Genomic DNA, 17,118 nt, shown 5'->3' with positions numbered 1-17,118 from the left:
GTCGCTGCAGGAGGGTGGCTTGCCCTGGCAGTGCCTGCCCACAGGCTTCCCGCACGTGTCCCTTCCCAAGACGTGCGCGTGTGACTCCCGTATGGTGGCTTCGGCTGCTGCTGAGGGGTCTGAACGTCAGGGCATCCCTCGTGGTGGGCCTGTGGGAGCCCCGCACGGCTGACATTTGGCTGCCTGCAGCCTCAGGACTGAGTCATCCCTCAGGACCCGCTATGTGCATTGCCCTTTGAGGCTCGCCCCGAAACATGAGTAGTAGATGAAGAGACCTTGAGAGCAGGTCCCACCAGGCAGGCACAGGGCTGAGGGGCACGCGGAGCGGTGTGGTGGTGGGGGACAGAAATATTTGCAGTGCTGCTGGGGCCTGCTGTGGGGCTGGGAGCCGTGCACCGCTCACTGCCTTTGCTCTCTCGGCCCCAGCCGGACCCCGCTGCGGCGGCTGCTGAAAGCTCACGGGAGGATTTCTCCTTTCCACTGCCATCCCCGGCCCCCTCCTCCCCTGCCCACCATGGCTATTTGCATCTGCGTGGGCGAACCTCGCGCTGCTCGCCGAGCTAAATCCAGTGGGGTGGAAACTTTTGCGGAACGACCTGCTGCGGGCATGTGGCTGGTGCCGCAGCGGTGTCAGGGTGAGGGCTGGGGGACGAGCTGCCCGGACCCTCACCTCTCAGCCCCCATGGGCTCTCCCCACCACCCCAGCTGGGGTGGGAGACTTCACGCAGACAGCGCCGGAGTGGAAAACCGGAATCTGGAGGCATTTATTTCAGCATCTGCCCACAGATCCTGACTCTGCAGGGCTAGGAGGAGGGCTCGGGGCATCTTCCCTGCTCCTGCCTGTGTGGGTGGTGATGTGGTGCTGTACCCACCTCCGCTGGCACCCAGCATCCCTGCTGGTCCCGAGGGCAGTGGGTGCAGGTGTGCGGAGCCCTTTTGTGGGACATTTTCACCCCTCCAGCACCAGAAGCCCCTTTCTGTCTGTCTCTGGTGCACCAAGGTGTGCTGAAGAGCCCGCACCAGCAGGAGCCCCCCAAAACACTCCCCTCACCCCTTCAAGGGGGGAAAACCCCGCGTGGGAGGAGCAGGGAGAGCGGGGTGACGCTTGTCACGGGTGGGAGGTGTGTCACCAGCCAAGGGCTTATAGGAGCCCCGGTGAGAGCAGGAACCTCCGTCACAGCAGCCGTAGGAGCAGAGGAGCGCCAGGCAAGGTGAGTGGCTGCGGGTGGCTTCTCTTCTCACCGTGAGGCACTGGGGAAGCTTTGCTGCAGCAGTGAGCACGGGGGGCAGCGGGGCACCAAGGCAACCAGCCGTCGGGGTGTGGGAGAGCTGGAGCTGAGCGGGGCGGCTGCCGTGCGGTGAGCCAGGGACGACAAACGCGAGGCGCTCGAGCCGTGGTGGTTTTAAAGCGCTGCGAGTCGCAGGCAGCAAACCCAGAGAGCTCTGCTGCCTCCATCCAAACCTGTCAGCTGCTGGGGTCGTGTGGAGGGAGCAGAGAAGTGCGTTAGGAAAGTAGTGGCTGTCCCTCAGCATCATGGCAAGTGGGAAGGTGAGGATGACACCGGGACATGCACAAGCTCAAGCGCACATGAGGTGCTTCTGCGGTCAGTCCCAGCAAGGCAGGTGCTGGTAAAGGATGTCCAAGTGCCCGGCACTGGGTCCCGGGGCAGCACAAGCTCATCAGGGCTCTGCTAACCTGTGGCTGGTGTGAGAGCAGCAGTTTGGGGCTGGTTTCCCAGCCTCGGAGGGGTGGTGGGGAGCTCTGACCGATACCATTAGTGCCCCTTAGCAATGCCAAGATACCTGTGAGCATCGTGCTGGCTTGTGGCCTGAATTCATGTTGGCTGTACCCATTTTGTTGCTCGTGGGCAATCAGAGAGGTACTTTTCCCCACAGAGGACTGCCAGGTGTTGCTGTGGAGCCCAGCACGCTGCAGCCAAGCCCGGCCAGCAGCTTGTGAGGAGCCAGGACAGGAGCCACTTACTGGGGCAGGGGCTGGCTCTGCTTTCCCACCAGGGTTTAAGATCCCCTGTGGATATTTCCCTACAGGCTGGGGAGAAAGCAGTGCCCGCTCCTGGCCCAGAGCCAGTGATGGACCTGTGGAGGAACCTGCTTCTAGCTCCCCAGCCCATTTTCCCTTTGTGTGACAGCCTGGTCGTGGTTTTGGTGACCTGGGGCACCCAGGGACCGCAGGTGGCTGTAATACCTACACATCCTGATGCCTTGAGGCCTCCAGCTCGTGCCAATGCCCGTTCCAACTCCCGTGCGTGTTTCATTCCAGGCCCGTGCGCTCGTGATGGACTCCCTGAGCACTGTCCTGCCCACCAGCGAGGTCACCGAGCACAGGCTGGGCAACTCCTGCTCCCAGATCCGAGATGAGTTCCTCTCCGTCACGCTCCCCGTGATGTACTCGCTGATCTTCATCGTCGGGCTGCTCAGCAACACCCTCGCGCTCTGGGTGTTCTCGTGTGGCGCGCAGCGCAGGACCTCCATCACGGTGTACATGAGGAACCTGGCGCTCTCCGACCTCTTGCTCTCCCTCTGCCTGCCCTTCCGCATCGCCTTTCAGAACAAGAGCGAGCCCCGGATCTTCTGCAACGTGGTCGGGGCCTTCTTCTACCTCAACATGTACGTCAGCATCACCTTCCTCAGCCTGATCAGCCTGGACCGCTACCTGAAGATCATCCGGCCCCTCCAGAAATTCAAGATCCACACCGTGGCCTGCAGCACCGTGGCCTCTGGGTTGGTTTGGTTGGTGCACTTAGCCTTCATGATGCCTTTCTTTTTTGAGACCAGAGAAGAAGGGCCCTGTGACTATAAATGCTTCCACTTCAGGAACAAAAGCACCACGGCAGCAGCCTTTAACATGACCGCAGTAGTGATTTTCTTTATCCTGCTGCTGCTCTTCCTCTACTTCTATGGCAAGATATTTGCCAAGCTCCACAGAGTCTCCTCGGTGAAGGCTCAGCAGCTGAACAAGAAGACCAGCATGAGAGCCATCACCAAAACCTTTGTAGTCCTGATCATCTTCATCGTATGCTTCACCCCCTACCACATCGTCCGCGTCCCTTACATCCTCGCGCAAGTCGAGGTCATTTATAGCCTGCCCTGGAAGCAGGGCCTCCACCTCGCTAACGAGCTCGTGCTCTGCATCTCAGCCCTCAACAGCTGCCTTGACCCAGTTGTCTTCTTTTTCTTGTCCAGCAGTTTCCGGAGGGCTGTGCTCTGCACCTTCCAGGGCAGGCTGAAGAGAGCTCTCATGAGGAACCAGGGCAAGCTGAACCACAGCCGGTCCGTGACAGAAATATAGGCTTTACTGCGGGGCCGAGGTCCCGGGCATGGGATTTTCTCATCACGGATTTGCTCTGGCTGATGGTGCTTATGGGACAAGGTTTGCTGGGAAGATGGAGAAAGAAACTGGAACTGCTTCATGTTTCTTCCCCTCACGCCAGCAGGGTTAGAGCATCATGGGGGGGGAAGCAAAGAGGAAAGGATAACTGGGACCTTACTTTTTTCCTGCCCCAGCTCTGCTGGCATAGCCAAAGGACGTTTCCTAGGAAGAATGAAGCTGGAAGAGCCAAAGGAGAGCCAGCGTTGGCCAAGGATCTCCAGCCAGCCCAGGAAAGGGCAGGGGCAGAGCCCTGGGCAGAGACAGGCTCCTTCAGTGGAGGGAGTGGAGGGAGGGGAACAGGAACCTGCTGCAAGTCTTGTTAATACACATCACCTCCACACCAGAGAGAGCAGAAAAGGGAAGGGGAGGGGAGACGATGCAGTGCAAAAGCATTAGGGAAAGGTGAGGGAGACACTCATCAGAGCATTATTTGTGCAGCGGGTGAATGTTTTGCTCCGCGACGGAGCCCGGCGGTGTGCAGCTTGTATGACAGGCATGCCAGGAAATGTGCAGACCCTGTAACCCCAAACCATGGCAACGATAACCGTTACTCTCTTCTTACCACAGTCTGTGTAACTCTGGCTCGGCCTCACCTCTCTAGAGATTCAGAGAGGCAGCTCCAGGCTTTCTTAGCTCTGTTCCTTTGCCCATTTCGCCAGCACGTTCACAGAGAGCTGGCAGCCTCACCTGGCCATTGCACAGCACCTGCTTGGCACTTGGACCATGGTCATTGCTACAGGAAGGGGTCCAACAGGCAGAGGGGATGCAGCACAGAAGTGCCTGTGCCTCGTCTGAGACCCATGAGCACCAAACGTGAGCTGCTGGCTCTGAGGTCCTCAGCTCAAGCACTGCTATTTTGCATTGGCTCTGAAAAAGGAACCTGCAAGGGATATGCAAGGTTTCCTGCTTTGATTAGTCTTCAGCATCCATTCCCTTCCTTCAGAAGAGATACTTCTATGTATTTTTTCCCTTTTATGTGCTCTCACCTCGTTTGTTCACTTATTCTTAGGAGACTGAAGGCTTGGAGCAGCAGCCTGCTTCACTCACTCCTCAGGTAGAAAAGCCCAGGCCGTAAAGAGCCAGGAGGATTTTCATTCAGACTGTGAATTTCTTTAATTAACTGTGGAACCCAAATACTTGAATAATACTTGGGAGAATAAAATGTTTTCTTAAAGACTGAATACTCTGGTCTTTCTGGTCAAGGTGTGAGCAACCCCAAACCTCACAGTAGCTTTCTTGCTTTGTTGAAGGAGCACCCTAAGAACCAGAGGACACCCCTCGCTGTCCTCTTTTGTCGCTGCTACTGAGCACACTACGAGCAGGAGGAAAGGATATTTTTTTCTTTAGCAGAGGTGGGGGGAAATACAGAAAGCCAAGCTCTTCCTGTGGAAAGCTGCACATAAATGTCACAAAACTGTTTTCCTTTTCCGATCAGCGCTGACAAGAGTCAAAGCAGAAATGCTGCGTGGTTCAGAAGCCTCAGCATCGAAAGGCCAGCATAAGTGTGTGCCACACAGCCTGCAGGAAGGCCCCCCCCAGTTTCCTGCAGGCAGTTTCCCCCGATGAAGCCCCATCCCTCGACGCCTCCCCGCGGGAGCAGCAGCACAGAGAGCAGACACCCTTGCTGAGCACAACGCCAGCATCCCGTGGTGGGGGCAGAGGGCTGAAAGGGCTCAGCACAGGTTTCCCTCGGGGGGGAACGAGCTGGGTGAGGGTGGAGGAGGGAGATGGGGGCCCTGGGGTCCAGGAGGCAGGAGGAAGCGTGCGGGCTGACAGCGGAGCAGGCGGAAGCCTCCAGCCTGCACTACAGAAAGCCGCAGGGCTGGTGGTGGCTGCGCTCGCTTCTGAGAAGCAGGGGCCTGCTGCCGTATCCTGTTCCCCCCGCGCTGGAGGCAGGCGGGTGGGCTCGAGGCGGGCGGCTGCTGCTCACCCCCTGCCCTTTCGGGGGGCAGCAGCCGGGCACGCTGCTCTGCCCCTGCAGGGATGCGGACAGAGGACACCGCCGCAGCCCTGACGTGGTGTGTGCATCCCTCACGGGGCTGCTGGTTGAATTTGGGTCTTGAAACAGAGCTCGGGGCAGTTACGGGGGTGCACAGCCCCCCTGCGGCACCAACAGCGGGGAGCGGGGATCGAACCCGCGACCCCGCGGCACCGGCAGCGAGGATCGAACCCGCGGCCCCAAGGCACGGCCACGCCCCCTCCGCGACCACACCCACAGTGGCCACGCCCCCTCCGCCCGCTCCATGGCGCTGCCGCGGGGCATGGCGGGAGGGAGGGGGCGGCCGCCATGTCGGGGGGGGTCTCCGTGCCCGTCATGGCGCTGTGCTGTGTGCTGAGCCCCGTGTGTCGGCGCCTTGGGCTGGGCACGCAGCCCGCCCTCCCCAGCAGCCTGCTGACGGGGAGCACAACAGTAACATGGAGAAAGGGAAATGCTGGAGAGGGCTGCAGCCTGCCGGGCTCCTCCTGGGGAGAGAGGTAGGGCTGCTCCCTTTGGTGCACGGTCATGAGAAGTAGCTGGGGGGGAGAAATCCTGCTCCAAAATAGCCCAGTGAGGAATAATTACCCAGCTGTAGGGTGTTTTCATGAGCTCAGCGAGCAAGGAGTTGGTGTATGCTTGCAGTAGTTTGGGTTATATCCACCTCACCCTGTATTCTCTAATTTCCTTTAAAACGCAGATTTGGCATGTTTTGGTCTTGCCTGCCGTGCTTTAGGCACAAGTAGTGACGAGTTCCAAGGCTTGTCCCTGAGCTGCCACTGGAGGGGCTGTAATTCCCTTTGTACTCAAATAAACCGCATTTTACCGTGGTGCATTTAATCTGGCACAGCGTTAGATGTAACAGTGGCTGGAAACATGAGCAGATGATGCGGGATGGAGGCATCAAAAGATGAGAAAAGCATCTTGCCCTTCTAGGGGAAACCTCCAGGGAGACGGAGCTGATCCTGGCCCCGTCCTCTGAAAGGGACTCAGAAAGGCACCAGGGTTACTCAGGGCACCCAGGCAGTGCTGCCCAGCCTCCTGCCCCAGGCTCAGTGTGTCCTGTGGTTGTGGTTCCCAGGTCCTTCCAGCAACGAGTCCTATGCTCAGGGAGTTCGGGTGGTCACAGCCAGCTCTGGTGCAGAACCTGTACCAGAACACTCCTGTCCATGTGCAGCAGACACACTGTGCCGTAAGGAACGTCTCGTAGCATGCAGACATGAGCCTGGTTGTTTCAGGAGGTGGATAGCTCCAGGCACTAGCGCTGTGTTGTGCTTTCCAGGTTAGCAGACGCAGTGACTCCACTGTGGAGACTTCCCTACCAGGAGCAGCTGCAGGTAGGATGTGCTCACGTGGACTTTTCTCTGTTGTGTTGCCCCAGCTGTCCGTACCACCCCCGTGAGCAAATACCCCCAGGATCCATCCCTTACTGCTGCAGCCTGTTCTGACCCTGTTTACCACTGCTATTTACCACTGCTTTCCTTCCGGAGTTATTCTGAAGGACAAAAGGTGCTCCGTGGTTCTCTGTGGGTGGTGTACGTGGTAACGAGCAGCACAGGAGGGGTGTACTCACACAGTGATCCTGTCCAGTGCAGGACAGCTGGGTAACTGGGCCTTCAGGGCCTCTGATGGTTCCTTTGGACCAAGAGCTTCAGACCTGTGCTTGGTGACCACGGACAACTCTTCCTCTTTCTTTCCATTGCTCCAAGCAACTGCAGTGTACAGCATGATGAGACAGGCAGAGTTCCTCTAGGGCTGTGTCTCATTACAGTATTCACTCCTGCCTCGCGTTGGCTGGGTGATGAACAGCTGCCCACTGCTGTGTGGTCCTGTGAGAGTGTTCCTGGCTTAGGACTCCTCTGCAGGTCAAGTACGAAAGCCAGAGGAAGGTTTTACAGACACTGGCATCGCGTCTGCAGGAGCTGGGTGTAGATGTGCAGAAACCTGGTGAACTCTGCTGTCCTCTCCGTCCCGTAGTCCCTTCAGTGAGTATCTTGTGGGAATCCCGTCAGCCCTGAACCCCCAGCAGTCCCTCACTTGGCTCCCAAAGGCTCTTGGTGGGGATTAGTTGGTTCTAGAGAATATCTCCAGAGCAGGCTCTGTGGCCCTTGTTACTTTCTGCTTTTCTGACTGCCAGAGAGTGAAACAAACCCAGTGGTTAGGAACTCCCTGTTCCTAACCTGTCCTAGTCCTCCCTGATAAACCTTTTGTTGTTAGAGAGCACTTTCTTCTTTCCAAGGTAAAGTTTTGGGGTCTCATACACACGCTGGGTTAATGAGCTTTCCACACTTGTGTTTATCTTCCTGTGTTACCAGCAGAGCATCCAGACTGGGTTTTGTCTTTCCTCTGTTACTTTTTCCTGTAATACAAGGCTTTATTTTTTTTTCTCCCTTAGCCCATCATTAATGGCTACCGAAACAAATCTACTTTCTCTGTGAACCGAGGACCAGATGGAAACCCCAAAACTGTGGGATTGTATGTGGGAACTGGCAGAGGTCAGTGCAGGACAAGGAACTGGCTGGAGACCCGTTGCGGTGTGCTGGGTCCTGGGCAGTGCTCTGCTGAAACAGCTCCCACCTGAGCTGTGCAGCAAAGTGCATGAATCCCATGGGATGCCAGCAGAAACACCATTAAATCTGGAGCAGCAATTTTAAAGCCTCAGTTCGTTAGCTTCTTAATAAATGCCGGTTTGTAATTTACTAAATACAGCAGTAAACAAAACAACTCTGGTAGCAGCCCCTTGGAGATTTATCTTCTTTTTAATTTGCTGTTCCTGCATTTTCAGCCAGCTCCAGAAGCCCGTGCTGACCAGGGAGAGAGTGGGTGTTCTTGCACTTCTACAGGCAGCAGAGCATTCTGACAGGTCCCACAGAATGTGCTTACCTGAATATCACAGGGGCTAGTGGGGCACTTAAATACCTTTTTTCTTTTTTCTTTCTATTTTTTTTTTTTTTGCATGATGGGACAAGTCAGAGGAATGACTTTTCTACAGCTTATCACCTCAGATGTACCCTGAAACAAAACAATTAAATACCTGTCTCTCTTTCCAGCAAGAAATATTGTCTGTGTGAGAGCTGACCATGTGAAGAATGTACCCTCAAAACACAAGCAAGTAGCCCAGGTAAAAAAAAAAAAAAAAGTCCTGTCTGTCTCTTGACTGGGAAATAGAAAGAGTGCCATAACTCTTACTTGGGAGAACATCATATTTAGTTATGCTGGGTTTTTAAGTCCGTTTTGATGTTCTGAAGATTTTCAGGCCTGACTCTGGCTGATGGACTGGTATTTTTTAAGACTTAATGTTGGAACCTCAAAACTGTCCCCAAGGGTGAAGTTAATAGTTAAGTACTAATTAATTCCTGCAAATCTATTAAAACACACAAAAATCACAACGTTAAATCATCAAAATATCTTATTTTTCCAGAACTTGGAAGGAGCTTTTGCTTGATATTTAAATGAAGTAGGAAAAAACAGTTGATGCTGGGGGAGCAGTCATCTGTTTGGGGTGCACAGCATCATGCTAAGATGAGGGCAGTTTTCCTTACTGTACTATGGGCTCCCTGTCCCCTCTTCTCAGTGCTATGAAGAGTTCATCCGTTGCTCCCCCCTGGACTCCTGCATTCTCTTCCACGAAGGTGGACACTGGCGAGAGCTTGTGGTACGCACCACCAGCCACGGCCACACGATGGCTATCGTCACCTTCCACCCCCAGCAGCTGGGCCAGGTGAGTGTGAGGAGAACAGGCCCCTAGAACAAGCACCTTGGGTGTCTGGTCCTGTTAATTGCATGACTAGAGATGTCAGCAGAGTGCAGCCTTTTACACAGAAGATTTCAAAGCCTGAGGCCAGCAAACGCTGTCTCACTTCACCTACTGGTACACTTTTGGGGCTTTCTGGGTGTACTGCTAGGGAAAAGTGCTTGATAAGATTACCCAAACACTCCACTTTTCCTTTCTCTCTCTTAACAGGAGGCTCTGGCTACTCAGAAAGCATTGCTTAAGGAGTTCTTCGCTTCTGGACCTGGAGCAGGATGTGCCTTGACTTCACTTTACTTCCAAGAGAGGTATACATGTATGTGCTGACACTTGTAAAAATTGCACTGTGATGTGGAGGAAAGGCCATGGGGAAGACTGAAAACAAAGCTTTTCCCTTTTTCTCACCTCTCTCTGATGAAACTCGAGTTGCTTCAAGAGAATGGCAGATGTTTGGATGTCTCTTCCAGACATGATTTTAAGGTAGTCACACCTTGTGTTTATCGTGAAGCTTCTGAAATACTTTAATACAGTATGGTTCTACCTCATGGGAATTTAGAGCCTGGGAAACTATAGGAAAAAACTAAAGTGACTTTCGCAAAACAGTAAATCATGTTAGCAGCAAAAGCAGGAATATATTCTAGGGCTACTGCCTTATATGAAGTCATTTTAATCCTATTATTTTAGGTTGTGCAAGTTAAATATTCATTACAAAGAATCAAAATTCTTTCCATGGGCTTACAATGCTCATTTGAAATAAAAACAAACAAACACACCAGGAATGCCAATGGCAGTCAGCTACCTCTTTGCAAACGCTGCCTCCTAACAAGGTCTTTGTTTTATATGTTCTTTAGCACCATGACGCGCTGTTCCCATGAGCAGTCACCCTTCCAGCTCCTTTATGGAGAGCCACACATCTTTGAAGATTTGCTCGGCCTGAAATTTCGCATCTCTCCAGATGCCTTTTTCCAAGTGAACACAAGTGGAGCAGAAGCTCTGTACCGGGCGGTCAGGGAGCTGAGCCAGGCTGATGGAGACACCGTCCTCCTTGATGTCTGCTGCGGGACAGGTGAGCAGCGACCATGCAAGCCAGGCTCTGACAGGGCTGGCATTTTGCATGCTGAAAACTATCCCTGCTATATAAATGCTTGGCTTTATGCATGGAAATACAGATTGGTTTTGTATCCTGGATTTTCAGGCACAATTGGTCTCTCTCTGGCTCGCCACATGTCCAAGGTTATTGGTATCGAGATAGTGGAGAAGGCAATAGAGGATGCCAGGTGGAATGCTGCGTTTAACGGTGAGTTCAAACTCACTGTTGCAGAAGGTTTCAAACTAACTGCTGAAAGACCTGAAGCAAAAGCAATGGGAGGGTTCCGAACGACCCTGTCCACTCAGCAAAGAGTAGTACATCTTGTTAGAACTAATCTCTGAGACTGTTTTTAGTTCACGTGTTTGCTTTTTGCTTCACAGGAATTTCCAACTGTGAGTTTCACAGTGGAAAGGCAGAGGCTGTGTTACCACAACTGCTGTCCTCTTGGGAAGACACCCAACCCCTTGTTGCTGTGGTGAACCCATCCCGAGCTGGGATTCGTAAGAATACGCCGTTTATTTTAATCTTGAAAAGAGAATTTTGAACAAGTTTTGCGGGAACTGTTATGCTGGCTCCAAGCCCTCTGCTTGGTTTGTCTCTAGTTGCTCACGTTGCTGCTGACAGCAGGCAGAACCAGCAGTCTCAGAAGGGGTAAGAAATCCCACAGTCAGCAAACTTGGCCTCAGTGCTGCACCGCACCAGGCTCCCTGTGCACTTGGGGAGAGTCTGGCCTTGCATAAGGCAGAAAGGCCAGCTGTCCTGCTTGTTGTATGTGCTGTGCTCCAGCCCTCTGCCCACATCAGTGGCCTCTGCAGGGCTTGCACCAGTGTGTACTGGGAAGTCCCGAACTGGACATAGTGACCAGATGCTGTCTCACATGTGTGGAAGGTTTTTCATGCCTCTGCCTGACTGAGTGACGATTGTTCCTCTGTTTCTCAGCAGAATTAAGGATGAGAGAGAACTTTTCCCACTGTTCTACCCTGCCAGAATCAGCTGAGGCATTAGCAGTGTGGTTCACATCCCCAGCCTGCTAAGACCTTGTGTCTGAGACAGGACATGGCAAAATGCATAGATTCTCTTTTTCCCTGCAGTTCAGTGCAATTTGGTGATGCTTGCTCAGCAGGAGAATTCGCTGAGGTGTAGATTGTTGGGAAAATGTGATGTCTGCTGTTGCAGATTACAGGGTTGTGCGAGCCATCCGAAACTGCAAGGCCATCCAAAGGCTGCTCTACATCTCCTGCAAGCCAGAGGGCGAAGCCATGAGGAATTTTCTTGAGTGAGCACCTTCCTCTCTTCCTTTCCACTGACATTGGTGACAGACACTATTGCGTGCCCTGAGGACAAGGGCAAATAACTGGCCTTAGCTCAGGAAAGTTTTTATTGTGACTGAATTTCACTGGGTTACTTCTGCAGGTGGGATCCAGGACTAGTCAGTGCACAATCAGAGGCAGTTTGTGCTTCTGTTCTACCTTGGGTATACCTGCCAGCTGCACTCACTGTTTCGAGACAGCGGGTATTCCTTGGGTTTTACGAGCCAGCAGGATGCTTTTGTGCATCATTAAGGGGTAGAAAATAATGCTGTTACAACACATCTGCATTGTGCACAACCCCTCCCCAACAAAATAGTGTCAGGGTGTGGGATACCGAGTCCCCTGGGTTCACTGCTGAAAGGTGGGCCCCTAGTCAGCAAGCAAAGTCTGGTATTGGGATTAGCAGTCACCTGCTTAACTAGGTGTTAACCACCTAGTTAAGAGCTTACCTGGGCAGGCCCACTTGGAGATGGTAACAGGTAACCAATGAGGGCAGATGCAAAATTGAGGATTATTTCCTAATGGTATTAAGTGTCTTTTTAGCCTGGATGGCTTGTGAGAATCAAAGCCTTAAGCCTGCCCACCGAGCCTTCAGCTTGCCCAGAGCGTTTCCAGGGCTGGCTTGTGATTCTCTATAGATGGTTCTAGATCTCAGTCAGTGTCATCTGCAGATGGATGTTAGCCAAACAAAAGATACCTCCTTAATGCATCCTCTGTGCTATTGTGCTGATGATGACAGTGGGAAGGCTTCTGCTACTGGTCTACAGGATGCCCTTCAAACACAACTGCTTTCTACAGGCTGTGCTGTCCCCCTGACCCAGGGAAGAAGCTGGTTGGAGAGCCGTTTGCCCCTGTGTTGGCCATACCTTTTGACCTGTTTCCTCATACTGTTCATTGTGAGCTGGTGCTGCTGTTCTCCCGCTGACAAGGAGGCAGGTATGCAAGCTCAGAGAGCTTGGAAAGCAACCTCCTAATGTCCTTAAGGCTGGAGTGGATGTACTTATGTTTTTAATTTATTTTTATACAACTTTCAAGAAATAAATTATTTTCTTCTTGCTCTTGAGTTGCCTAACTTTTCTGTTCTGTATGGAAGCACTCAGATATCTGGGGTGAAAAGGTTGTCTGTAGCATTTCATCAGCCTTCCCTCCCCTTTAAACCGTTCTGGGATGCTGATTAAATCTTCACGCTTTGCTGGGAGAATGTTGACTGTGGTGAGGATGGGGGGATATTTCCTGTATGAACTTCAGTAGTAATACTGAATCCCTGTCAGTCACATAGATAAGTGAGATAGATTTCTATAAAATGAAATGGGAAAAAAAAGAACAGATTTCAGTGTCTCTTCTTCCATAGCCACTTTCCTTGTCCCTGCTAATGCTTGCTGATACTGAAATATAAATGGCCCTGTAAAAAAGTCAGCAATAAGAAGTTTTCTCATCAGGTTGCTCTGTGATAGCTAAATAAATAAATAAGGTATATTTTTTTATGTCATGCTATTCTCATTGGCTGGCAAGCTATAAACCTCAGTGCTGCATGAAATTCTCTCCAGGTCTGCAAAAAATGAAGCTGCTGCAAGCTGGAGGTAGGTCTTGGTCAGCAGAGTTCCTCATTTTGTGAACTCCAGAACTCCACCTTGCTGTAGGGGCTTTTTTTTTTTTTTTTTTTTATTTTGTGTTCTATTGGAGTTCCACTGAATAAAGGTGAATAAAGGGGCCAAACTCCTGAGGAAAGAGGAAGAGCTGCGTGTCCTGAAGTGCTCCAGCCCCAGGCATTTTTCACAGCCGCTTAATGCGGGTGCTAAGAAGCCGTAAGCCTGGAACTACGCCAGCCACCACCAGTCAATTTTTAGGCCCTGGGGGCTTAAAATACATGGGGCTGGGGTGTGGGGGGCTTCTTGCAACAGCCGGGGTGCAGAGGTGAGGGGGAGATCCCTGGGGGGCACAGGGAGCCTCGCCCTTCCCCTTCTACTGCCTGAGGCTTTGCACGCCCATTGCCTGAGTGACGGGGGGGTGCACTTTTCCAGCATGGTTTTGTCGGCTCACAGCTGGACGGATTTGTGTGATTCCAGCCCCGTTTTTACCCGAAACAGAGGACAGAGGAGGGGGGAAGAGGCGAGGGCTCTGCAGCAGGGGCTGAGGCCGGGCGGGCGCTAGGACCCGGCGGCGCTGGGCGGAGGAGGCCGCGTCCTCCCGGCTGTCAGCGGCGCTGCCTCCGCAGCCTTCATCCCCCTCCTCCTCCTCCTCTTCCTCCTCCTCCTCCTCGCCCTCCATGGTCACCCGCTGCCTCCCTCCCGGGCCGGCAGCCGGAGCCAGGAGGCCTCGCTGAGGGGGCGGCTCGATGGCGTCGCCGCGCACCATCACCATCGTCGCCCTCTCGGTGGCCCTGGGGCTCTTCTTCGTCTTCATGGGGACCATCAAGCTCACCCCGCGCCTCAGCAGGGACGCCTACAACGAGATGGTGAGGCCGGAGGAGGGGAGAAGCCTCCAGCCGCGGGGGTCGGGGCCGTGAGGGGCGCGGAGGGGGATGGAGCCCTCATGGAGGTGCCCGGCACCCCCTCGCTCCCTCAGCGATGCCGCGTCTTGTCCCCTCCTTGGTGATTCTCCTGCCCCCTCCATTCGCGTTGGGTATTTGTGGTGAGGGTTCTCGGGCCCGTCAGGGATGGGGATGGAAGTTTCCAGCACATTCTGCCCTCTCCCGCCGCTGCACCTGCCCGCCTGCTGTGCCTTGCCGGCAAATGGCATCTGGGTGACCACGGGGGGCTGGCAGGAGAACCGCAAAATGGTCCGGGTGTGAGAGGTGAGGGGACAAAACGTCCAGAAAACAGAGCTCCCGAGCTACGTCAGCTAAAGGAAAAACGCGCCGAGGCTTGAGGAGCATTGCAGAATCCTCTGTGTAGCGCTTTGCGTCTCCATGCTCCCTGTCTGCTTTGCCAAGAATCAGGCCAAGAGGTAGGGGCAATTTCCATCTTTTATGGAAAAAAAGCAGAGGCACAGCAACATCATTCCCAATACCTGATGTTGTACCGCAGCCACGGCTCGTTAGGTTATGTTTTCACTGTGCTGCACACCAGGGTAGGCTGTAGCATAATGGAGACAGTGAGAGAAAGCTTGATCTCGCCAATCGCTAAGTGTTATCTTATCTCGCCCCAAGCAAACAGAGCACCTCTGTTATCTACCCACAACGCCAAACTTGCAGGGATTTTTTTTTTTCATTCAGGAAAAAGCATGCATGCTACTTTGTGTATTAAAACACTTGGAATACCAGAGTGCTCTAGGGCACACTACTAGTTACGTTTCATTATAAAGCTGTCCCCTACACGTTTGGTTAAAAACCACTGCTTTGAGGAGAGCTTTTATTCACTGGAGGTCTAAAGTGCATCCTTAGAATGCACATACTTGGTATAAACATGTCATGGGATTTTCAGTAGCAAAAATGACTCTTTGACTACCTGTGAGGTGTCATCAGCTTTTCTTAGAAGAAGGAGAAAAATTTACAGGGAAGTGGGAAAGTTCCGAGTGCCCATAACGCAAGTTTCCAGAATTACACGGGAAGTCAATCTGCAGTCTGATTAGTGCCTGTGAGAGCAGAACGACTCTGCGTGTGAGATTTGGTTTCCATTTCCCTCTCCTTGCTTAGGGAACACAAGGGCAAGAATACCTGCAGAGATAATATGCTCATGTGTAGATGGAAATAATTTCAGACGTTCCAATAACTAGGAGCTTTATTATAATATAAAAGAAAAAAGGCAACACTTGACTGAAAAAGGAAAGAAACCACCACCAAAAACCCCGAACCTACCTATACCTAATGCTCAAATGCAAGAACTTGATGTAAGGACAGGGTTTTCTTCCCTGAAACAAGGAGGCAGCTGTGTAAGGAGGCTGCCTTGTAACTTACACTGCTTCTAAATCCAGCATAAACCAGAGAGCAAGGATGTCAGATGTCTACTTGCTTTTTCTGAGGAAAGAAAGGATCATCAAGGTATATAAGGACAGGAGTAGGGTTGCTAAATCTCAGCTTTGATATATTGTCCCATGCTATGATTGTACTGCACATCAACCCCGGAGTATTCTAAATTGTTTTGAGATGGAAAGAGACTTCAGTTTCTACCTTCCGTGCTTTGGCTTTGCAAGGACTAGGTGTGTTATTTAATTATAAAGGGCATGCTACTCTTAGAGAGGAACTTGTTTAAATTATTTTTTATTATTATTATTATTATAACAATGTGGTTCTGCATTGTTAATTTTAGAGAGGAAAAGGTACGCTTGGCTTAGTCCTAGCTCAAAAGATGGGTGCTAGATTGCAGAATTGTCTTCCAGCTGGGAGATAATAGCTTGTAAAGGGGGAATTGCAGGTTGATGGTGTGTTAATATCCCTCCAAGAGCAGCTTTAGGAGTACAGATTGGGTGTCATGCCAGAGGGGTCTATGAGGATTGAAGCGATCTTCATAACATATTGCACGTTTATTGGTTTCAGTGACAGTAACGTTTGCCTTCTTACATTGTCATATTCTATGCTATTACTGCTTGATTTCAGAAACGAGCCTACAAAAGCTACGTGCGGGCCCTTCCCATGCTGAAGAAGATGGGAGTCAGCTCCATCCTTCTCCGCAAGAGCATCGGTGCCCTGGAAGTGGCGTGTGGCATTGTCATGACACTGGTGCCTGGTCGCCCCAAAGACGTGGCCAACTTTCTGCTGCTCCTCCTCGTGCTGGCCGTGCTCTTCTTCCACCAGCTAGTGGGGGATCCACTCAAGCGTTACGCCCACGCCCTGGTCTTTGGGATCCTGCTTACCTGTCGCCTGCTGATCGCCCGCCAGCCTGAGGAGCAGCCCCCAGAAAAGAGGATCCTGTCGGTAAATGGGGATGAGCAGCCACTCATCCATGAGGCGGCTCCTGAGAAAGGCAAAGTGAAGGTATCCTAGTTAGGTGCGTTTGAGGAATACGGACCCTCGAGGCAGCTCTCTCCAAAAGCACCCAGAAAATTTGGTGTTTTATTTTGTCGTTTTGTTTTTATTTAACTATTTATATTTTTTTGGCTGTCTAAATAAAGTTTCATGTGGGGTCTGAGAGACATGTGGTACGTCTACACTGTAGTCTTGCTTTTGCTGCTTCCCTGTAACATAGGAAAACATGAGCTAGCTTTAAACAGGACAGTTTGGAGGCAGATAGCACCTGGCTGGAATTAGCATTGGTCTCCTCAGTAGGAGCTGCAAAACCAGAGTGTGGGCAAAGACTTGGGCAGTTTGTCATGTTAGCTCGGCACTCTTGCAGCAGGGGGATTAGTCCCTGAGCATGAGACCCACATCTGAAAGGCAGTTTAACCCCAGCTGGATGCATTTCTGCTGCGTTGCAGCCTCTGCGACAGCTGCTGGGTAGAAAAGAACATCACCAGAGTGACCTTGTGCAGCCCACCTCCTAGAGCTACCCCAGCCACAAATGGAGGCTTTTTTTTTTTGCACAGTCAGGTGACGAAAGGACCCTACTGAGCATAATACTACTTGTATTTGAGGGAGGGTCCCTTAGCTGTTGCTGCCTCTGTGACCGGTCTGTTTGGTGGACTGGTTATGCAGGGAAAACCTGTGATACACTACTTGCATCTTCC

At 52.3% G+C, this 17,118-nt stretch overlaps 3 protein-coding genes across 3 annotated transcripts; all 3 read left to right on the top strand.

Annotated features, from left to right (window-relative positions):
• Positions 1-2,296: 2,296 nt before the first annotated feature.
• LOC311213951 (putative G-protein coupled receptor 34) lies at positions 2,297-3,310 on the top strand (the record flags this gene model as incomplete). Its single annotated transcript, XM_084294291.1, has 1 exon — positions 2,297-3,310. One exon carries the CDS (start codon positions 2,297-2,299, stop codon positions 3,308-3,310), a length of 1,014 nt encoding a protein of 337 aa, XP_084150417.1.
• Positions 3,311-5,702: 2,392 nt separating this feature from the next.
• Positions 5,703-12,538, top strand: TRMT2B (tRNA methyltransferase 2 homolog B). Its single transcript, XM_084294321.1, has 12 exons — positions 5,703-5,866; positions 6,649-6,703; positions 7,232-7,351; positions 7,762-7,861; positions 8,417-8,487; positions 8,941-9,087; positions 9,331-9,425; positions 9,969-10,183; positions 10,313-10,414; positions 10,588-10,707; positions 11,384-11,483; positions 12,316-12,538. Exons 1-12 carry the CDS (start codon positions 5,706-5,708, stop codon positions 12,440-12,442), a joined length of 1,413 nt encoding a protein of 470 aa, XP_084150447.1. The 5' UTR covers positions 5,703-5,705; the 3' UTR covers positions 12,443-12,538.
• Positions 12,539-13,783: 1,245 nt separating this feature from the next.
• TMEM35A (transmembrane protein 35A) lies at positions 13,784-16,832 on the top strand. The gene is made up of 2 exons (XM_084293977.1): positions 13,784-13,972; positions 16,052-16,832. The coding sequence occupies exons 1-2, from the start codon at positions 13,853-13,855 to the stop codon at positions 16,436-16,438; spliced, it is 507 nt and encodes a 168-aa protein (XP_084150103.1). The 5' UTR covers positions 13,784-13,852; the 3' UTR covers positions 16,439-16,832.
• Positions 16,833-17,118: the final 286 nt, after the last annotated feature.

Source organism: Netta rufina (assembly GCF_964035555.1).
Source record: "Netta rufina genome assembly, chromosome: 12".
NCBI lineage: Eukaryota > Metazoa > Chordata > Aves > Anseriformes > Anatidae > Netta > Netta rufina.
The sequence above is the reverse complement of the archived record's forward strand: the minus strand, read 5'-3'. Positions and strand labels throughout refer to the sequence as shown.